Source organism: Mustela putorius, unplaced genomic scaffold, assembly GCF_011764305.1.
Source record: "Mustela putorius furo isolate JIRA1106 unplaced genomic scaffold, ASM1176430v1.1 tig00003859_pilon_pilon_pilon, whole genome shotgun sequence".
Taxonomy (NCBI): domain Eukaryota; kingdom Metazoa; phylum Chordata; class Mammalia; order Carnivora; family Mustelidae; genus Mustela; species Mustela putorius.
Genome location: NW_025422011.1, coordinates 30,671,415 through 30,694,803, shown reverse-complemented (window position 1 = coordinate 30,694,803; position 23,389 = coordinate 30,671,415). Strand labels below are relative to the sequence as shown.

Below are 23,389 nucleotides of genomic sequence, written 5' to 3'. Positions count from 1 at the left end.
TAAAAAAAGAAAAAAAAAGAGTTAGTCATCTTTTTAGTGTTTACTAGGTTTTCTACTTAGCTGATGCCAATTTTTATTTTATCCCAGTGGTGTAAGCACTCACTGAATATAGTTTCCCAAATTGTTTTTGTCTTGCTTCTTTGTTGATGAGGTCATTTCCATCACAAATATAAGCCTTTGACTAATTTACATTCCACTCTCTGACTCAATCAAATGGACTATCTCATGGCAAAGATCCATCACGTTCTTCATTTCTTCAATCTCATTGCTAATAGTTAAATTTTGTTTCAGATTCCTTTAAAAAAAAAAAGAACATTTTTGACATTTTCATGGAAATAAGTGGGGAAGAGTAGGCAATAAAGAAACTATGCCAAAGTACAGTTGCTGGGCGATTAACAAGATTTATCCTGTAGCTAAATGGTTTATTTATTCATTAATTCCACAAATATTTAAAAGCACCTACTATATGCCAGGCATTGTCATGATCCCTCATGGAGCTAAGTCAAGTGATGGGATAATGATAGCCAGTATATATTGATTATTCTGATAATGATAGACAGTGTGCTGCATGCTTCAATAGCTCTATATCAAGTTCTTCACCTGTAAAGTGGGGATAATAGTCATAGTTATACATAAAAAGTTGAAAGAATTGAATGAAATAGTATGTGTAAAGCTAGAACAAGGCTGAATATATACATATATATATAAACATACCTTAGTTGTTGTAGTTTTATCATTATCATTATTTTCTTTGCTATTTAAAATACCTCACAAAGCTGGGCTATTGTTATCCTCATTTTACAGATAAGAAAATTGAAGCTTAGGGTGCCTGGGTGGCTCAGTGGGTTAAGCCTCTGCCTTCGGCTCAGGTCATGATCTCAGGGTCCTGGGATCGAGTCCCGCATTGGGCTCTCTGCTCAGCAGGGGGCCTGCTTCCCTTCCTCTCTCTCTGCCTGCCTCTCTGCCTACTTGTGATCTCTCTCTGTCAAATAAATAAATGAAATCTTAAAAAAAAAGAAAGAAAAAAAAAGAAAGTTGAAGCTTAGTGATTTTAAGAAAGCTATTCAAGGAAGACCACACAGTTAATAATAACAGAAGTAGGATTCAATATCAGGTAAACAATTCTCAGCTTATTCTTTCAACCACTCAGCTTTCTAGTTTCCTATACTCTGGATAATGTGTAAAATTTAAACTTCCTCTCTAGTACAATTATGAATGGTTGTACATATCATGGACTTTTCTGGTCAAAACTGCAAATATTAAGTTGGTAAATGCTAAAGGTCCACTTTATTGCCCCCATTTTCTAGTTGAGAAAAAGAGATTTAGAGAGGTCTTATACAGAAAAAGTGTCTGAGCTTAGATCTTAAAACAGGGGTCCAAGTCCATATCACACTGACTAAAGATCTTTTTAACCCTATTAAAACACAGTCATGGTAAAAATATCTATTCACATTTATGGAATACATTTAACAGTATTACTGATAGTTACAGTTATAGTGGTGAACATCATCACTAGCTCTTAAATTATATAATATGACTTTGACTATATGGCTTTTAAAAATAGTCTAAAATATAGAAATGTTTGTGAATGTAATTTTTTTGAAATGTAAAAAAAGAAAGAAAGAAAGAAATGTCTTAAGATTTTGAAAGACATTTCTAAAATATTTATTTATTTATTTATTTGAGCAAGAGAGCAAGCATGAGAGAAACAGGGGGACGGAGAGAGACAAGCAAACTCTGTACTGAGCATGGAGCCTGATGTGGGGCTCAATCTCAGGACCCTGAGATCATGACCTGAGCTGAAATCAAGAGTAGGATGTTCAATTGATTGAGCCACCCAGGCACTCCTTGGACATTTTGAAATACACTTTTTATTTTGGAGAAATTTTAGATTTGCAGAAAAGTTGCTAAAAAAACCCCCGAGAGTCTACATGTACCCCTCCCTGTTTCCCCATTACACGGCCAGTGTACATTATCATCGCACATTTATCAAAACTGAGAAACTGACATTGGAACATTATTGGTAACCAAATGACTGACTTTACTGGATTTTCCCAAACATTTTCATTAGTGTTTTCTTTCTGTTCCAGAATCCGATCCAGGGTACAACACTGCATTTAGTTGTCATGTCTCCCCTGTCTCCTCTGGTCTATAACAGTTTCTCAATCCTTCATTGTTCTTCTTGAGCTTATGTTGAAAAATACCAGCCAAGTATCCTGTAGAATGTCCCCCCCGCCTGAGTTTTCCTGATGTTTGTTTCATGTTTTGACTGGGGTTATATTATGAATATTTTAAAGTGGAGGGATTAAAAAAAATAATCCAAAAAAATGTATAAGGAAAAGCAACGAGCTTCTGACCTATACCAGTCCGGGCAATTTTTTACAATGTGAATCTCACCTAAAAAAGGTTACTAATTCAACAAAAATTTCTTAAGCACCTACTATGTACTAGACACTATTCCAGGCACAGAGGGTATATTAAGGACAACCGGCCTAGACTGAATGGTTGTGAAAGGCCTCTTGGAGGAGGAAACATTTGAAAGGCCCAAATGACAAGATAGAACTAGATAAGAGCAGAGTTTTGGGAGAGGAACATTTAGGCAAAGGGTAACTAGTGCAAAGGCTTTGTAGCACAGAATAAACAATGTATTTGAAAAGCTTCAATAAGGGCAGAGTGACTGGGTCATTGGTATCAGAGGAAGAGGGGTAGATGAGATGAGCAAAGTGGCCCGGGGGTAGCTTGCACTGGACTTTGTAGGCCATGGCAAGGAATATGGATGTTATGCTGAGTAGGACAAAAAATCTTTGCAAGGTTTTAACTAAGATAAGATTTTAACTAAGAACTATATATAATCTTATATACTTTAAAAGGCTCACTCTGGATGCTTTGCAGAGTATGAAATTTGGGAGGGTAAGAGTAGTAGGTAGGAGCCCTGTTAGACAATAGCAGTAGTCTGGGCAAGAAAAGATGATGACTGAGGTAGGAATGGAAAGTAGTGGATATAAAGAGAACTGGTTGGATTGGGATATGTTTCAGAAGATAAAGGGACAGCACTTAGTAATGGATTGAATGTGAGGTAAAGATTCTCAAGTTTTGGGCACCTGGGTGGCTCAGTTGGTTAAATGACTGGGTGGCTCAGTTGGTTAAATGACTGCCTTTGGCTCAGGTCATTATCCTGGGGTCCTGGGATCAAGCCCTACATCGGGCTCCCCCTGCTCTGTGGGGAGCCTGCTTCTCCCTCTCCTTCTGCCTGCTACTCCCCATCTTGTGCTCTCTCTGTTTATCAAATAAATAAATAAAATCTTAAAAAAAAAGATTCTCAAGTTTTCAGCTGGATAAACTGAATTGATGATGGTGCAATTTATTGAGAGGGAGAGAACTGGCAGAGTATATGTTGCGGAAGGAAGATGGGGAGGCTCAGGAAATAAAAAATGATCTGTTTGGATCAAATTAAGTTTGAAATGTTTCAAGTCATCACAAAGGTAGATATAAGTTTGGCATCCACAGGAGAAGTTAAGGCTGAAGACATAAAATCCATATACAAAATAAATGCATATGCATGTAATATTAGTAACTTAATTTACTAGGAAGAGTGGCCTTATACCAATATTTGCTCATTTATTTATTAATCAATTCATTGATTCATATACTTATTCCACAAATATTTATTGCAGAGCAAACCCATGAGGCTTTGGTACAGCCATGCCAATGGCTTCCAAAGAATACAATCAGAGAAGGTGAGAAGGTGGAATATGGGAAAAAAATATTGGAACCTTAAAAAAATATTTATTTTTATCTAAAAATAGAAAAAAAACAAGTCTTGCCAATATTTAACGTACAGATTGACACTGGTATCTCACTATTCATGAGTGAAAAGTGTGAGTTATGCAATGTGGGGAATAATTCAGGGATTTCTTCATTTTCTTTCCCTTTATTGTGATTTATTCCAGTTTATGTGTGCTGGGTTAAGTAGATTTACCAGTTACATTATTATTTCATTAAATGGACCCCTTACTAAAATGAAAATAGCTAAAAGATTTCTGGAAAGAAAACATGAGTTGGAGATAATAATGCAAACAAGTGAAGAGGTGATAAGAGATGATAGTCTACTTCCTGCATGAGCTATACAGGAACCATCTTATTAAGTACTGGGGATAAAACTTTGAAATCAGAGATTTGGAAATATTTCTATTATGGGATTTTGATGCAAAAATGATGTTTGTGTGCTACCTAAGGCTGAGACAATGGTAAGGTAAGTGAGGCATTAACCTTGGGTGCTAAATTTAAGGGGGCAGCCAAACTCAGTAATCAAGATAAAGAATATCTTAATACCATATTTTAAAGATTCAAAATTAATTCAAAAATCTATGAACAAAATTTTAAATAAAGACAAGATCAGTGCCCTAAAAAAAAAAAAAAAACTTACACATGTGCAATAAAATTTGAAGGCAGAATTTTCCCAAGTTATTGAAAACTCCTCCAAGCAACGCATTCCAAAGAGTTCTGAACCCATTTGTTAAAAATATAAAAATGCAACATTTTCTGGCTGACATCAGGGCAGATAGAATGTTAGTAGTTGAATTTCAATAAAAACCTTTCATGGTTGGTGGATGGAAGAGATAAAAATGGATTCTTGCATTAGTAAGAGCAGCCAAAGATGTACTTCTTCCATTAGGATCTACATATCTTTGTAAATTATCTTTTTCAGCTTATGACAGCTATTAAAATGAGGTACAAAAATAACCTGAACGTTGAATCAGACAATTTAGTAACTGCTTTGCAAAGTTTTAAAGATTTTAAAAACTATTGAAACCTAGTCAATCATATTTCTTTCACTAAATATTTTTAGTGAGAGTAACAATTCTTTATACCATTAATATAAAAAAATAACTCTTACAGTTACTTTAAAATGTTTATTTTTTTATCTTATCCTTTTTATATTTAAAAAAACATGTTTTCCGTCACAAGTAGAAAGACGCCTATACAACTTACATAAGTATATAGACTTACAGAGTTGTGTTTTGTTTTTGTTTTTGTTTTTCTTTTGGTACTAGGGGCGTGCAATCAGAAAAAGTCTGGAGAGCACCAGGACAGGTAGGTGATACTGTGGGTGTTAGGAATATGGAAAGATTATTTTATCTCAGCATGATGTGAAATCAGTGTAAGCATGGAAGTCTTCAGGAAGGACACCCCACCGAGTCTTCATAAGGGAGGGTTTAATGAGTGAGATTTGGAAAAATAACTATTGCGTTATTTGTTTCGTCTAAAACAGCACAATGCTTACAGTCAGAGATGTAAGTACTCTGAAACATTCTTAAGGAGTTTGGTAGGGTTCAAACTGCAGCCCTACTCTCAGAAGCGATCTCAGTCCCAGGCTGGAACCTGTTGGAGGAGGAAGTTCCCATAAAGGGGACAAGAGAGTGCCGCTCTAATGGGGGGGGGGGAGTGTGTGTGTGTGTGTTTTGGGGGGTGGCGGGGGAAAGAAATGACACCGTTTCTCCGAAGCGAGGGCTGCCGCCTCCCCTCGCAGGAGATGGCTTTGAGGTGCCTGGAGCCGGGCCGTCAGGAGTGCAGGCAGAGGGGGTGAAAAGAAAACGCAGTTCCCTCTGGCTGGGGCCGCGTCCGAGCCCGGAGGCCGGGAGACCGCCCGTGACGCTTTCTCTCCCAGGAGAGGCGAGGGCTTTGCGAAGAGGAGATGGAGTTAAGACGCTCTTCTGACGGGAAGGGAGGGCAGTGCTGGTTGGCGGTAAGGTCAGAGAAGGAGCTTTCGGCTCCCGTCTTTCCCTGGTGGGGAGAGTCCGAAGAGCCCAAGAAGCCATGGAAGGGTCTGAGGCCTGGTCCTTCCCTGCCGGCAGAGGGACTCCCGAACTGGACTGTCCAGCATCCCTCCCGTGAAAGGCGTTTGTTTGCATGGCCGCTCAACCGATTTTGTACATCCCGGGGCTTAGTAAGAGCTGAGGTAATTAGACGCGAGCGACAGCTGCCTCAACACCTTGGGCGCCTAGCGCCGGGCTCGGAGCCCGACGGCTCGAATTCTCGCGAGAGCGGCCGCCGCCATTTTTCCATTGATTGCAGCGGGCTGGGGGAGGGGCCGACGACGAAGGCGACGGCGGCGGCGACGGCGGCGGCGGCGGCGGCGGAGCAGCCGTGGGTCGGTGTCTGCGCGCTGGTGTCTGAGGCCCAGGCTGAGGCCTCCGCGGTTGCCGGAGCGCAGGCGGCGGAGAGGATGACTGCCGCTGCCGTTCTCTTCTGAGATAGAGAGCCGCCACCACCCTGCCCCCTCCCCCGGCAGGGCGGAGAGGAGCGGCCAGAGTCTGAGCCATGGTGCCCGGCGAGGAGAACCAACTGGTCCCGAAAGAGGTGAGGGGCCAGCGGAGGAGGCTAGGCCCGAGGCCTGTGTCCGCTCGAGGCGGTGCAGGCCCGGGCGAGGGGTCGGCTGCGGGCCCAGCTCGTGTGCGGGCCCGGCTGGGGGGGGGGGGGGGGAAGGAGGAGGTGTGTGGTGGGGGCTGTACGGTGGGTGCGGCGAGCAGTTGGGAGACCCGACTGGATCTAGGGGCCGGGGGAGGGGGAGCCGAGACCGCCCCTGTCGGGTTTGTCGGGCCGGACGGATAAAGGAGCGGACTGGAAGGAATCAGGTCCGGCTTTGGGGGAGAAGGTGGCCTTTTAAGTACTTATTTAACATGTCGAGCCAAGATAATTTCAAAGAAAAATTTCTGTAACAGTTGTTGATGGGCACGACAGGGTGACGGTGCTGCTTCTGGTTTTGACAGTGGCAGTGTGTAGCTTTCAGGGCTTGTGAAATCTACACCCAACTTGAGATCTGAGGGAGGGCAGAGTTAACTGTTAGGACTTTTTGGAACTCCTGTTACTTGGTAATCCTGTTGGTTTGCCTAAATGGGGCCTGTGGAAGATCGTTGAAAAAGTAAATGCTCACTTTCACGGAAAGGTGAGAGATAGCTAAACATTACCATATGGAGAGCTGAACTACTTTTTGTAGCTGGGTTGTGTATGCTAGTTTGGGTGACTGCTTGAATTCTTTAAAGCGAGTGATATGAGAAGCCTTAACTTCTTGGCTTCTCTTGAATAGTAGTAGAAGATTAATGGTAGAATCCAGCGCTGGCCAGTGGATTTCAATATATTAATAGTATCCCTGTTGGCTTTATAAATATCTTCAGCGTATCCAAATGTGTATTTTTAACTAGTTGATCATCAGGCTAATGCTTTGGATTTTTTTTTTTCTCATATACCTTAAATAGAGACAGTGTCCTGTTGAAATGAGCTGTGTAGAATCTTGATGTTTATAAGCGATATCCATTAAACATTCTTTTTTTTTTTTTTTTAGATAGTTTGTAGCAAAATTGCTACTTAAGCAAGCTCTGACACTGCAAAAGTGATACTGGAGTTATGTATCTGATAAAATATTTTTCCTACATTATCAGATGGCAGTTGTTTTGCAAGGACAGTTTTTTTTTTTTTTAAACCTGGCTATCATATGTCAGTATTTATTCATCGAACATCACCAACTCTGTGCAAGGCAGATAAACATGAATTAGAGTCCTTGCCGTGGGAGCTTTCAAAGCTACTAAGAGAGTGTTGGTAATATTCGTTGAGCTTCATTTAAAGGAGAGGTATTTTACTACATAAATACGTAACTCTTACGAAAGAACAGAAGTGATAGGTGCTGTAAGAAATATAAACATGCATTTTCTTTTAAAGCTACATATTGCTGGTTTTCATTCTTACAAAAAGTAAAGTTAGTCCTTTCTTAATTTTTTGATTGTTAGAAAAATACAGTATAGGTGAAACTCTGCTTTAAGAAAATGCAACATCAGATTTATTTCCCTAATAATTTGATGTCTTAAAAAAACCATGATATAAATATGCAGCTTTGCAGAAAAATATCAGTTGTGTAAAAACCAATACTGTAATACCGCTTTTACCTTTTGGATTTTAAAGATTAATTGCCTCTCCTTTAAGACTAACTCCCTTACCTGAGGCTTCAAGCACATAGCAACTTTTTTTTTTTTTTCTTTTACATTTTTTGGAACATATGTCTCCCCCCCCCCCCCATTCTCTAGATTGATCTTCAGGCTGTTCTTTTTCCTTGGCTCGTCTCATGGTTCCTGGAAGCATGCACAGTGGTCTCAAGTCTTAAGACTTACTTGAAGTTTTTGCCTTTTTTAGCTTGGTTGCCTAGTTCTTTCTTTTTTGATGACCATACTCCTCTTGCTGAATTTTTCTTTATTTTATTAATTTAGTTGTTTAGTAATATTGTACTTTTTTGGTCTTATTCCTACCTGTTTTTCTTATCTGCCTGCTTATTTAGTCAGTATCCTTTTTATGTCCTTAATTACCACTTTTCTCTTTGTCATACCCTGTCTTTTTAAGTTGGAGTTGAATCATACAGTGCTAAAGGGAGAGTATAGTGATCATCTAGTAACTTAATCCCTTTCACTTTACAAATGAGGAAATTAGGGCCAGAGGATTGAAAGTGACTTGTTTAGGGGGCTCTTGGGTGGCTCAGTGGGTTAAGCCTTTGCCCTCAGCTTGGGTCATGATCTCAGGGTCCTGGGATGGAGCCATGCATTGGGCTCTCTGCTCGGCAGGGAGCCTGCTTCCCCCTTTCTCTCTGCCTGCCTCTCTGCCTACTTGTGATCTGTCTGTCAAATAAATAAATAAAATCTTTTTTAAAAAGTGACTTGTTTAAGGTCACGTAATGAGTAAATGACAGTGTAAGGGCTAGAACTCATATCCCTTCACTATTCCTTGATTATACCCTATTTTATGGTTACCTTCATATAACTTGGAGGGTGTGTAAGACTAGTTTGTAACTCTCTAAGTACATTTACTATGTGAAAATAAATTGCAAAATTAAAACAAAAATTTGCTTCTGTTCTAATGGCTTATTATCAACAATATAGAGGGTTTTATTGTTTTTTGTTTGCTTAGGACCTTTGTATAGGGAACCCTGACCCCTGCTAGATTTAGATCTTGCTTAGGTGTGTGCATTCATGCATGTGTGTAGTTGTTGAATGAATAATATATTATTTTGGTCCCTGAAGCTCAAGGACAGATACATCTTAGAGGACTCCAAAGAGGGCTGCTTTGTGTACTACAGGTATCATAGCCTGTTTTTGTATGGCCTATGAGTTAAGAATGTCTTTTACATTTCCAAATTATAAAAGATAAGTAGAATAATATTCCATGACACATGAAAATATATATGAAATTCAAATTTCAGTATTTATAACAAAGGTTTTATTGGAACACAGCCATGCCCGTTTATTTACTATTGTCTGTGGCCATAGCAGAGTTGAGTAGTTGCTACCGATGCTGTATACAGGATAAATTTGAAACTACTTAGTTTGTATTCAAGGCCTAGTACAGTTGATTCTGGCCCCAACCTTCCTTTTCAGCTTATCTTTTCTCCCATGAAACACATTTTTAATGCAGCCAAATGGGGTTCTCTCTCACTTGCTTTTCACTTCTTTTTGTACTATCCCTGCTTTCTACTTCTCTGTTCAGAACCTTCATATACATTTTCCCATAAATACCCTATACCTTGTTTATTCTAAAAATCTTTTTATGACCATTTTAACCTTAGGGATTTCTCCTTCTTTGAAGACCTTTTATGTGACTAGGATTTATTTGGCAATTCATTTGGCAATTATTAATAAATAGTGCTTGGTGTCATATATTATGGTCCCAAACTGTAATATACATTTTATGTAATGTTATGAATTCCTTGGCAGCAGAGATGTTTGTGTGTTTCTCTCAATTTTCTGTTTTTGTATACGTTATAAGTCTAGGACAGTACCCTTTCTGGAGCAGATATTCAGTAATATTTATTGATGCGGTTACAGGGTGTGAAGAAACTTAGAATTCTAACCAATTATCCCCTACTTGGATATTTTCTGCAGCACAGTTCATCGGCAAGCTGTTTTCCAACTCTTGCTTGAACACCTTCATGGCTAATCTCTGATAACATCTTTGTCTTACAAGAGATCTGTTATTTTAAGTTTTTGAGCTGAAAGAAGTCTAGACCTCTGACCTGCCATCTTTTGATAATTGCCTTGGACAACAGAGAAATCTTAAATCATTTCTCATAGGACAGCTTTTTTTTATTGCTGAAAATGGGAGAGGGGAGGAGGAGGGCCAGCCCCCTCTGTTCTACAGTCTGTGGATCCTTAGTTCTTTACTTCTCACTTGCTCTCTTTTAGGCATAATCCAGTTTTTAGTATCCCTCCTAAACTGCTATACCCAGAGAAGAGCAAAGGGAGTGTGGTCTATTCATTGTGGTTCATAACAAAGCTTTTTACCTCATTATTTCATTCTACTCTGTCTTTGAATTGTATTGATATTGGCTTTCAGGTCTCTTGCTTTTACTGTCATCCAAATTTTTATTTACTGCTTTGTTTTTATTCTCTTTATAAGGATTTTTGATACTAATATTTATTGAGTCTTCACTGTGCATATTACTGTACTGTGCCATGTAAGGAACATTTTGAGGAAATAGCAAAAATTTATTCATCTCTCAAGTATCTTAGAGTATAATTCAGGATAAGGTACATACCTAATTGTTTTAAAATAGTACTTTAAGTGATGTCCACAGAATATATAAACGTAGAGAAAATGGAAAAGTGGAAGAAAAAACAAAAGAGTAGTTTCATACCTCAGGTTTCTTTCTGCTCCTTTTCCATGCCATAAACAGTTTCTATATGAAACAATGGTGATGATAGTAATAACCAATATTTATTAAGCACTTATTGTATGTCAGATACTGTTATATGTGCTTCATGTATATTAACTCGTTTGAGCTTCACAGTGACCTCACAAGTATATAAAGACCATTAATGTTGAGAACTCCCAGAATATTAAAGCAAATTGTTTTTATCTCTATTGTCTGGTTTTTAATAAAATCCATCAGGATTTATTATGGTTTGTATCATGAATATTCTTTTAATTTTATGTTTCCTAATTAAATTACTAAGGAAATGTGCTACATTGGTCTTTCTTGTTTTTTTTTTTTTTTTTTTTTTTTATTTATTTATTTGACAGAGAGAGATCACAAGTAGGCAGAGAGGCAGGCAGAGAGAGAGAGAGGAGGAAACAGGCTCCCCGCTGAGCAGAGAGCCCGATGTGGGACTCCATCCCAGGACCCTGAGATCGGCCTAACCCACCGAGCCACCCAGGCGCCCCGGTCTTTCTTGTTTTTGATCATTCTTTAAAAATTAGCCTTTTTAAAAAAATTTGGGTGTTGATTCTCCTTTACCAGTAAGAAGCAAATATGACAGTTATGTCAAGTGACACTCATCTGTAGTTTACTTAAATTGGAGTGTTTAATTAAAAATCATTAGTATTTAAGATACCATTGGAAATGCTGACTTAATAAAGTAAAAAAGCTGAGTGCAGTTGTATAGGATTCCAAATTTGTCAGGGAAAAAATGGACAGTTTAGGGTTATAGGCATTGAAAGATTAAAAGAAATAGCCTAAAATATTAACAATTGTTATTCCTGGATATCTGGATCATTGGGCTATATTTAGATTTTCTTTACTTATTTCAGCAATGGGTATATACATTACTTAAAAAAAAAGTTAGATAACCTAATTGTTGTTTTTGAGGTAATTATTGGTATCGTGTTACAATGTTTTTTATGCTCATGATTTTTATCTTTTCCCTCTCTTCTTGCTCTGAGTTTGCCACAGAGTAATCTGATCCACTTGCATGGCTTCAGCCTTTGATTATAATATACCCATTTCTGTCTCCAGCCCTGACCTCTCTTCTAGATTCAGATTTCCACCTGCATATCTGATATCTCTATTTGGTTGTATGCTAGGACCCATAGATTACATGTAGGTAATATCAGGCTCATATCTCTTCTCTCTCCTTGTATTCTCTTCTCAACACAATTCTTTCTATGTTCTGTTCAGTTAGTGTTGTCAGCATCTATTTATTTAAGTTCCAAGATTTTTTTGACTCCTCTATTTTCCTTTTTTTCATATTTAAATGAGTTCAGGTCTCTGACTTCTAGGCTCTTTAGGAATCTGTCCTCTCTACAACTGTCAGTTACTTTCTAAAACAGGAGAGATTATGATTTACTTACTTTCTAAAGTTTATAGTTAATAACTTCTGATTGCAAATTGAGTAATAGGTACTATTTGTAAGCACTGTGTGCAAAATACTGTGGTAAACCTTATGCATATGTTATCTTATTTAGTTCCTATCATACCCCTTTAAGACAGCTGCTATTCTTCATAATCTTATAGTTGAAGAAGGTAAGGCTTTGAAGAGGTTGAGGACCTTGCTCAAAGTTGTAGAGCTGTTTAGTTCTAAGTTAGTATGGCCTTAACGAGTGAAAGTACTTCATAATCTAGCTTCAGTTGTTTTCTTTTAAGTTTAATTTTTATCAAAGCTATATGTGTACATGTTTAAAAAGAGTTGAATAGTTCTGCAGGACTATTGACAAAACAGTCCTCTACAAATTCCCTCTTTTGTTTTGGGCTCTTTAGACACAATCACTTTCAATTTATTTCTTTGATATTTATCTCCATATCTCAAAATGTTCTGTCTGTAGTGTTCTTTCTGGAGTTTTCAGTTTAAGGCATTATCTACTGACTTACTACAAGTAGAAGCTAAGGTGTACCGCTATCCCAAGCCATACCCAGACACATTTCTCAGTTCTGCTCAGTCTTCCCAGTATTGTCATATTTTAAGTAGTTTGGTTATACCAGTACTCAGAGTGTGTATCAATGTGACTATAAGCTATTCATAATTGAGTCTTGTAGTTTACTGTAATTGTTTTCCTTTGCTGTATATTTTGTTTTTCCTGTGTTAATGTTTTTTTAAAAAACTTGCTTTTGTTTAGTTTTCTGTGTACTTATCATTAATTTAGCAAGAGGTTACCAACAGGGGGCAACACAGTGGACATTGGCAATGTTGGGAAGGCAGGGAGTGTGCTACTGATGCCTAGTGGTGGAAGCAGGCTCTGCTACCAAACATCATCCTACATCCACAGCACAGACTCCCACAAGAAAGAACTGTGCAGTCCAAAATGTCAGTAGGGACACTGTTGAGAAGCCGTGATTTAGTCCAGTTCTCTCAAGTGTATAAATCTCTTCTTACTCTGTTCAAACCTACTTATTTTTTATTTAAGTTTTCTTGAATTGCAGCTGTTGTCTATATTTGCCTTTACTATCATCTTAGTAGCCCCGCTCAGGACTCTATTGTATTGGGGCTCTTAGTTCCATATCTGGTGTCTTCTTTGCTCATTTTGTCATTTTGGAGGACCACTTTCAATAGCTTTCTGGACAGCATATACTTTTTTCCAAACCTCACATGTCTGAAAATATTTCTGTCCTCTTGCTTTATAGATCATTTGGCTAGGCAGAGAATTCTTAGTAAGAAATAATTTTCTCTCAGAATATTTTTTAACATTGTTCCATTGTTTTCTTTATTTCAGTGTTGCTGTTGAGACATCAGATGCCTAGAAGATTCTTTTCCCCTATTTTGAAACTTTTTTTTTTTCCCTTTCTAGAAGCTTTGAGAATCTTTTCTCCCAGAGTTTTGAAATTCCTGTATTATGTGCCTTGGTATAGGTCTTTTTTAAAATCCATTTCTGTCAAGTTCAGGGTAGTCTTATTCAGAAATTCATCAGTTCTGGGTAATTTCCTTAAATACTCCCCCCTCCCCCATTTCTTCCTTCGGTTTTCTCTCTTCTTTCTCTTGAGTTCCTATGGATTAGGTTTTGGGCCTATGAACTGGTTTCTCTAATATTCTTACCTGTTTTCTTCTATTTTCCATTCCTTTCCCTCTTGCTTTATGGAAAATTTTTCTCAACTTTTATCTTCCAGTTCTTCTACTACAGTTTTATTTCTGCCATCATATTTATAATTTCCAAGCACTCTTTTTTTCTTCTGAAAAAAATTTTAAATATCCTTTTTCTGTCTTGTGGATACAGTGTCTTATCTCTCTTAGGAAATTAGTAGTAGTTTTTTTCTCTACACATTCCCCCTTTCCTCCAAATTTCCTTTTTGTGTTTATTTGCTTGGGCTTTGTCTTTCATATGAGATGCTTTCCTTGGATGCCTGGTGATTCTTTGAAGTCGACTCTTACTTAAAAGAGGTGCCTTGGGCGCCTGGGTGGCTCAGTGGGTTAAAGCCTCTGTCTTCCGCTCAGGTCATGATCCCAGGGTCATGGGATCGAGCACCGTGGGATCCAGCACGATGGATCCCACCGCATCGGGCTCTCTGCTCAGCAGGGAGCCTGCTTCCTCCTCTCTCTCTGCCTGCCTCTCTGTCTACTTGTGATCTCTGTCTGTCAAATAAATAAATAAAAATCTTAAAAAAAAAAAGTGCCTTAAAAAGCTTAGCAGCCTTACAAGTGGATGATTATGGTTTTCCCTCTAGAGTGATATGGCTGCATAATTTCCTTGCAGACTCCCAGTGACACCTCTTTTCTCTTGTGCTGGATTGATTTCCCAGAAAAGATTTCTGATCTTATGCCTAGAGAGAACAGGCTTGGGGACTGAGTAGGAAAAAGGGATTTGGGTTTCATCATTAAGTATGCAAATACATTTTCATTTGTTCTCCAGTTTTCAGTATGGCATTCTTCACATTCATTTGAGACTAACATCCTCTAGTGCAGAGATATCCAGTTTCACACTCTCAGAGGTCATGTAACCTTTTGCCAGAAAGGGTCAAGGAGTAGAAGAGAGGTCTGGGAGTTCTAACTGCTTCTTGAACAAATCTGTGCTCCTAGTTGGACTCTACCCTTAACTCCCAGAGTGTCTGAAACTGACAGTTTCTGAGCATTTTAGGGTCCCCCACTACTATACTTTAAAAATTTTTTGGAAGAGTTGCAGAAATAATAGAGAATTGTCATATACCCTTCAGTGAGCTTCTCCTCATGTTAACATTTTATATAACTATAAAACACTTGTCAAGAGTAAGCAATTAACCTCATTTTACTAGTTTTTCCACAAATGGCCCTTTTTGTTCAAAGATACAAATTCAGGATCCTACACTGCATTTAGTTGTCTTATTTCCATAGGTTCTTTTTATCTGTGATAGTCCTTACCCTTTCCTTCTCTTTCACTACCTTGACACTTTGAACAGATATTTTGTATAATGGCCCTCAATTTGGGTTTGTCTGACATTTTCTCATGATTTATGACCTCTCTCATGAGGTTGGGAATTAAGAGAGGGATATTGCAGATGTGATGTGTTCTTCTCAGTATGCCATCTGGAAGGTGTGGGAGAATGTGATGTACTGCTAGTGATGTTAACCTTGATCACTTGGGTATGGTGCTGTCTGTTAGGTTTTCTCCACTATAAAGTTACTATTTTCCTCTTTAATAATTACTAAATACTTTGAGACTGTGCAGATACCTTGTTGAGGCTTAAACTTCTGCCCACCAATTTTAGCATCTATCTATGGGTCTTGTCTTATTACTGGTGTATTCTAAGAGTAGTTTTCTATTTTCCTCATTTCTGTATTTATTAATTGGACTTCTTTGGTGAGGAAGAGTTATCCCTTCTTCCCCATTTATTTCCCCATAATAATTTATCAGTATAGACTTTTGGATATTTACTTTATTCTTTGGATTATAATCCAATTCTATTATTATTTATTTTGCTTTTTAAGCTGTTCCAATCTTGGCCAGGGGAGCACTTTCTGGTTGGCATCTGTGTGTTCATCCTTGCTTTGTGAGAACTTACTTTCTGGCGCCACATTATGCTTCAGCCCATGGTGTATTTTCTCTGCGCCAACTCTAGAAGCAACCACTTCTCCAGGGAGTTTATGGGAGTCCTTTGGTGTAATTGTAAATGTGATATAAACCAGGTGTCTTTGGTTTTCTTCTAAACTAATAGAGAATTCAGCTTCTTTACATGTAATAGACATTACCATTTGATCTGCTTTTCAGCTTTGAAATCATGTTTCTGGTTCCTTATGGGTTTATGCTCTTTAAAAAAATGTCTTAACTCTTGTTTTGAAATTATCTTGAGAAGCTTCAGCGCTAAATGCTTGTATTCAATCTATCCTCTTTAACCAGAAATTCCTAACTTAATGTATTTGTCTCCTGCCCCAGGCCAGTTTTGTTTTAGCCACATTTGGCTACATTAGTTGCTGTTCCCAGATGTGCTCTATGCTTTCATGCTTCACTTCTATGCCCTTGCCCTGAGTGAATATTATGAAGTACTTTTTTATCATCTGTTTTCTAGGGAGTTTTAAATTGGTGAACTTTAATTTTGCATGAAAACTATTATTTAAGTGCTTTCTTAAGTACTTTCTTTAGGATTGCTTCTTTCTTATTTTCCAGTTTTTTGATTAGTCAAAGTTTTTGCCTCTCAGTATCAAGGTACTATAATTTTTTTTTGCTGAAATTGAAGGGACTGGGTTAGTACATTTCCAGGGTACTAAAGTACCATGATAGCCCAACTTGGAAAGAAAAGGTTATATTGAAAATAGGGGGCTGGGAAAAATATATCACTGAATATATAAATTTAAATATCTGTTGTCAGTTAAGATTACAGAAGACATCTACTTTTAAAATTGATTCATTTGTCTTTAAGGATCTTCTTCAATTTAGGCAACATGTTTAGGTGTCCTGGTATGCAGAGGCATATTCTTTTATGAGGTTTATTACACAGATTTTAAAGTGTTCTGTCCAGGTACTGTTGGCTTAAAATCTACTTTTGTACAAACACTCTCCATTGTACAAAGCCTTTGGGGCAAAATTATTGTGATTGGCAATGATGACAAATGATTGGCAAAACTGACGTAATCAAGATTCTTAAAGAGCACTCATTTCTCTTCAGAATGATTTGCTGTTGGTATAGTGTGGATGTAAGTGTAGGGTAAGTAAACAGAGGTCTCCTCTCTGCCTTATTACGTATTTCCATTTACTCTATCTCTAGGGTTGAGAGCAATAATAATTTATATCTATTTTTTTGTTTAATAGAACTAAACTGAACCATGTATATATAAAATAGGCGTTGATATTTATATAAAACTGTTGCTATAACCCACTGTTTTTATGAAAATTACTGAGATAATGGGTGTCAAATTTTAATGTTTTTTTAAAAACATGCTCTTGGGGCACCTGGGTGGCTCAGTGGGTTGAGCCGCTGCCTTCGGCTCAGGTCATGATCTCAGGGTCCTGGGATCGAGCCCCACGTCGGGGGAGCCTGCTTCCCTCTCTCTCTCTCTCTCTCTGCCTGCCTCTCTGCCTACTTGTGATCTCTCTCTGTCAAATAAATAAATAAAATCTTTAAATTAAAAAAAAACATGCTCTTAAAATATTATCCAGCCAGCAAAATCTAGCTCTTCTTCCCACAAGTAACCATTTCTGATTCTCTTTCAACCCGATTACATTTCCCTAACCCTGAAACCCATTGCACTATATCTTTTTTTTTTTTTAAAGATTTTATTTATTTTTTTGACAGAGAGAGAGATCACAAGTAGGCAGAGAGAGAGAGAGGAGGAAGCAGGCTGCCCACTGAGCAGAGAGCCTGATGTGGGGCTTGATCCCAGGACCCTGAGATCATGACCTGAGCCGAAGGCAGCAGCTTAACCCACTGAGCCACCCAGGTGCCCCTGCACTATATCTTTTGACATTTGAAAAATTATACCCCCTTATAAGTTACATGTTACTACATTATTACCTTTATTAGACTGGAAAATCTTCAAAGGCAGGACATGACAACCCGAGTGCCTGGGTTCAAATAGTAGCTTTGTGACCTTGGGCAAGTTACTTAATTTCTTGATACCATATTTAAATGAGGATACTAGTAACTACATCCTAGGCTTGGGAACAAGAAGTGAGTTAATACATGTAAGGTTTCTTGCACATAATAAGCACTCTATAAATGTCAGCATACCCCTCCATTATGTTATTACTTTCATCTTATATTCTTTCTAGGGACCAGCGCAATGTGCTTTGCATTGTCCAGTAAATATTGATTAAATGAAAATGAAGTCAGGGGCGCCTGGGTGGCTCAGTGGGTTAAGCTGCTGCCTTCGGCTCAGGTCATGATCCCAGGGTTCTGGGATCGAGTCCTGCATCGGGCTCTCTGCTCAGCAGGGAGCCTCCTTCCTCCTCTCTCTCTCTCTCTGCCTGTCTCTCTGCCTACTTGTGATCTCTCTCTGTCAAATGAATAATAAAAAATATTTTCAAAAAAATGAAAATGAAGTCATATTTAGTTATTGAATATACTAGTCATTACAGTTACAGTTCTAATTATGACCTGTTAGCTAAATATCTGTGTGTTTGCACAAATCCTAAATGATTGTTGGATTTGACAGGTTCTTTTATATCCTCAAATATTGCTGATATAAACATACTGCTATTCTTACTGCTTTAATTGAAAACTAGAACATGTTAGAGTACAAATGTTAAAAATAAGTTTTTGAGTCTAATGAGGTTCTGAGAAAAATTGGTTTATATGTATAGATAATTGTCAAGATGCCTTATAAGATTAACAGATTACTGCTTTATAAGATTCAGTGTGGGATGCTATTTTAAAGCAGGATCCATGTTAAGAATAGTTTGTTTCTGAAAGAACTTTATGTATGTGATAATTCTAGAGTAGAGCCGGTCGACAGGGATGAAAGAGACTGTTCCTGTCAGTTGTACACTGATTGTGCTCTAGATATGATGCTGCGTTAGTTAACTCATATGAGACTTGCAGAGTCTTTCAAATATTAGCCTAGCAAGCATAACATGCTTGTATTCAACAAATATAGTGGCTTTTGAGTAAAGAAAAATTAAGGGCTATTAAGTAACATAATTAAGAAGAAGTCTAGAATTTAAACTTTTCTGTATATAGTGAATCTCATACCTTTGCTGAGATTAATAGGTTTAGCTTTAGGAAGACCATGGATCTCATTCATGACTTTATGTGAAGTTTTGTAGTATAACCAAATTATTGTAGTTTGACTATACAAATGATATTTTCCTGTTTCAAATCATACTTAGCTATTTTCATTTTTATCATAAACGTCCTTTAATTTTTCTTAGTGTAGGTTTCTATAGTTTCTGATTCAGTAGAATTCATTATTCTGTTAAACATTGAGTTAGTAGCTGCTAGAATCAGGTTCAAAGATAAATAAGATACCCGAACTAGTTCTAGTTCTAGATGCTAGTCTAGTTAATTTAGTTAGAAGGAGTATCATTTAAAACACAGAGGTTGGGGCGCCTGGGTGGCTCAGTGGGTTAAAGCCTCTGCCTTCTGCTCAGGTCATGATCCCAGTCCTGGGATTGAGCCCCACATCGGGCTCTCTGCTCAGCAGGGAGCCTGCTTTCTCCTCTCTCTCTCTGCCTGCCTCTCTGCCTGCTTGTGATCTCTGTCTTTCAAACAAATAAATAAAATCTTAAAAAAAAAACAACACAGAGGTTTGTAATGCATTTTAGGAATTGACAAAAGTTTAGTATAGATGGATAGATTGTTTGGGGTTGAGTAGTAGAAGATGGTTCTGGAAGATTGTGTCTTACAAGTGCTGAAGGCTTTGTATGCCTGTGAGGAGTTTAGATTTTTTACTGTGCAAGCATTAGGAGGCTTGAAATCAACTTTTTCCCAGAAAAAGTTAACAAGTTTTTGAAATATTTATAAATCTAATTCCTGAAACTTCTTCACTGAAACATATTTTACTTGCATGAATGTTTTATGTCCCTACTTTAATATTAAAAATCTATACACAAATGAAAATGGGGAAGGGGGAACTTGCTAATAATACCTTATTCTTTTACCTGTTTTTTTTTCCCCATTTGCAATAATTTAATTAGGTACTTTTTTTTTTTTTTAAGAATGAAATGTTTCCCATCATAATGCATCGTAAGTGCATTTCCCACATGTGAGTCATGCTGGCAGAATCTCTTTTGGCATACTTGTTACATTTTTATACGGATAACACACAGGTAGGTGTCTTCAGATATGCTAAGCATGTAGGCCTCATTTGCGTCCAGAAAAGTGCCAGGAGCTGTACTCCTGGGAGTGTAGATATGTTTTGAAGTCCTGAGCAGATTCTCACATTTAATGCTAGAAGGGAAATTTGCAAGTGGGAAGTTCAGAACTTCTGATTTTCACTGACAGTACAAGGCTTACAATGATAAGGTTTCTTCACATAAGGACATTTTGTGAGTGACTTTTGTAGTTGATAGTTTCCTAAGTGCTTTACTACTGATTTGTTTGTAGGCATTAGTCTTGGTAAGGGAGAACTAGTATGGAGTAAGTAGGATGTAGAACTCCAGTGTTCACCCCCTTTCTTTCTGCTAAAGCTCAGCAGGGTAGAGGTGGCACTGGTACCGGAGAATCATGACTCTCCTGGGGACTCTTATGGTGGCAACCACACAACTGAGAACACCACAAGGAATGTTTTTAATTAGGGGATTAATGAAATCTTCCTGAGGAAATCTCTAATGTTCCAAATAAAATTAAGACTTTAATATTTAGCCCCGAGGAGCTCTTGATTATAACCCCAGTTCTAGGTTGCATTAAAAAGTCAAATTTTGTGGGACTCGCTTCCTAAAAGATACGTATTGCTTTACTCAATATAAATAAACTATGAGTTTATATACATTTATATACATTTATATACATTTTTATTGATATAAAATGGCTACCATTTTATGTGCTTACGTGCTTTCATTTTATTGCCCTTAATTTTAAATTTATAGCAAGTTGTATGATTTATTACATTATGTTTATTTATAGTACTTTGTGGTAACGGAAGGCAATTGGTGAAAAATTAGATACCTAACAATGAAGTCTCTTATTAAAGGACATTTGAGAAATATTATTGCTTTAATTTTGACATTTTATATTCACATGTCTTTTAATATTTATTTGGCATTACATTATTTACTATTAACATGGCACACATCCAGACACAGAAAGAAACAGACACAGAAAATGTTTCTACAATTCAGTAGTATGATTTAATACTGGAAGGGATATAGTAGTTAGGTATTACAGTCCCTTCACTACCACCCCCCTTCACTTTATTTTTGGATCAGAAAAACATAAAGGCCGTAAAAGCTCAAGAAGTTACTCAAGGTCTCAGCTAGTGGAAGAGCTTGAATGAAACTTTTTTTTTTAAGTCAGGTTTACAAGGTATAATTATGTAATAAAGTTTGCCCTTATATGGTATACAGCTTTGTGAATTTTGACAAACTTAATACAGTTGAGGCCCCTTGTAAACAGTGCGCTACCCCCCCCTTCACGCTTCCGCTGTCCACCTCACACTCAAGGCTCTGCAACCACTGATCTGTTTTCTGTCCTCATATTTTGCCTTTGTAGAACATCATATAATTCATATAGTATGTAGCATTTTGAGTCTGACTTCTTTCCTCTAGTATAAAACTATGAGAGTCATTCATGTTGTTTCATGTATCAGTAGTCTTCCTTCTTAGTGCTGAGTGCAGCGATTATTTCTCCATTCACCAGCTAATGGATATTTATTTCCAGTTTTTGAGGATTCTGAATAAAGCTGCTGCAAGTACTTGCATACTTGTTTTTTGGGTGTTAAATGCATCTTTAACTTTGTAAGAAACTGCCAAACTTCTCTGAAATGAAATGCATTCTGATGAGCAGTGTATGAGCATCTTAGTTGCTCTGCATCCTCCTTTTTGGTACTTGGTAATGTCAGGGTTTTTTGTTTAGTTTTTGCTTTTTTTCTTTTTTCTTTTTTTTTTTTTTTAGCATTCTAGTAAGTGTATAGTGATTTTTGTGATTTTAATTTGCATTTCTTTTTTTTTTTAAGATTTTATTTATTTATTTGATAGAGGTCACAAGTAGGCAGAGAGGCAGGCAGAAAGAGAGGAGGAAGCAGGCTCCCCGCTGAGCAGAGAGCCCAATGTGGGGCTCCATCCCAGGACCCTGGGATCACAACCTGAGCTGAAGGCAGAGATTTTAACCCACTGAGCCACCCAGGCGCCCCTAATTTGCGTTTCTATAATGACTGTTGATGTAGAGCATCTTTTCATATGCTTGAGGATTTTTATTAATCCTGACCCAGAAAACATATTTTATGCAAGTATTACATTTGCTCGGTTCTGATAGGAGAGAGAGAAGACAGAAGAGTACGGGGTCCCAAGGAGTTTATGATTTACATATGGAAGACTGGTAATCATGTTAAGTGGTGATGGTATTTGAAATCCCAGTTCACATAGCTGCTGGTTTGGTGAGAAGAAATGGTTTGGAAATCAGAAAACACAGTGGTTTGACTTTGCAGTAGTCGCTTGACACTTCTTTCTTTTTTTTCTTCTTTCAAATAAGGGACTTGGACCAGATAAGGAATAAGATTTGTCTCTAAATTATAAACCTACGGGATCTTTTAAAGTAGTGGGTGTTTTTACTACTTTTACAATAGTAGGTTTTTACCCTTTGTGAGAAGGCCATGCAGTCAGAAAACAAAAGATCTTTGCAGGTTTTTTCTGTCTGATGAAGTTCATATTATTCCCAAAAAATAATCTTTTGCAATTTTAAACATCATAAGTTATAAATTTTACTGTAGTCAAGGATCTTTTTTTAAGTCTAAGGATAGTAACTGGTAGTTTCATAATACCTTCTGTGTGATATTATTATATTATAACTTGTAGGGTATTTTCAGGATATTTTCTTTTGATCTTCAGAAAAAGTCTTTGTGGACCTTGAAAACTAAATGACTTGCATAGGATTATACAGGTAAAAAAAAAAAAGTAGCCATCTTGACCAGAGGGTTGTAGCCTTGATCTTTTGCCCTGTGCAGTACATTGCTCATTTGCACTATAGGCCTCTCCAGTAGGAAGTAAATGGTCATCTAATAGTTCTGAGTAACCTATGTATTTTTTCAGTTGTACCATTTCATGTTCAGAATATTATAAGAATGTAATATTCTTACATTAAAATTCTTATCTATGCTAAATAAGCACATGGTAACAGATAATACAATAAACAAGCTTCTTTGATTTAGTAATAATACAGTAGAACATTCAAGACCTGTAAACAAGTCAGTTGTATCACGAGCTGAGTCACTGCTTGTCAACAGTAGCCTACTCACAGAAGAAAACTTAGCTGTAATCAAAAATAAAGATAACAGGAATAGTAAAGGGCTTATTATTGCCTCTCCTGAGAGTAGTTTGTTCAGTTTCTAAGTTTAGATACCTATAGTATGTTATTAGTGGGATACCCATTACCAGTAGTAGAATAACTATTAAAAGGAGTAAAGCAGAAGTGGGAAGAGTATTCTCCCTTAGACGTAAGGGGGAAAATAATGTCATTATATCTTTATTGCCACAAATACGTTAACATTATAAAGTTGTCAGTAAGCCTATATTTCTTAGGAGATCCATGTTCATATATGACCTTAAGGCAAGTCAGTTCAGGTCCCAGAATTTCTTTTTACCCATC

General features: G+C 37.5%; 1 protein-coding gene across 5 annotated transcripts in view; it reads left to right on the top strand.

Moving 5' to 3' along the window:
- The first annotated feature begins 6,229 nt into the window (after positions 1-6,229).
- The window catches only part of USP47 (ubiquitin specific peptidase 47), a 111,219-nt gene continuing 94,059 nt past the window's right edge, over positions 6,230-23,389 (top strand). For 2 of the 5 annotated variants that reach the window (XM_045065821.1, XM_045065820.1), the window contains exon 1: positions 6,230-6,360. In XM_045065821.1, coding sequence (XP_044921756.1) covers positions 6,322-6,360 — 39 coding nt within the window. In that variant the 5' untranslated portion in view covers positions 6,230-6,321. Of the gene's footprint in view, positions 6,361-19,806; positions 19,918-23,389 lie in introns of all 5 variants that reach the window. The other 3 variants (XM_045065817.1, XM_045065816.1, XM_045065818.1) reach the window with 2 other exon arrangements.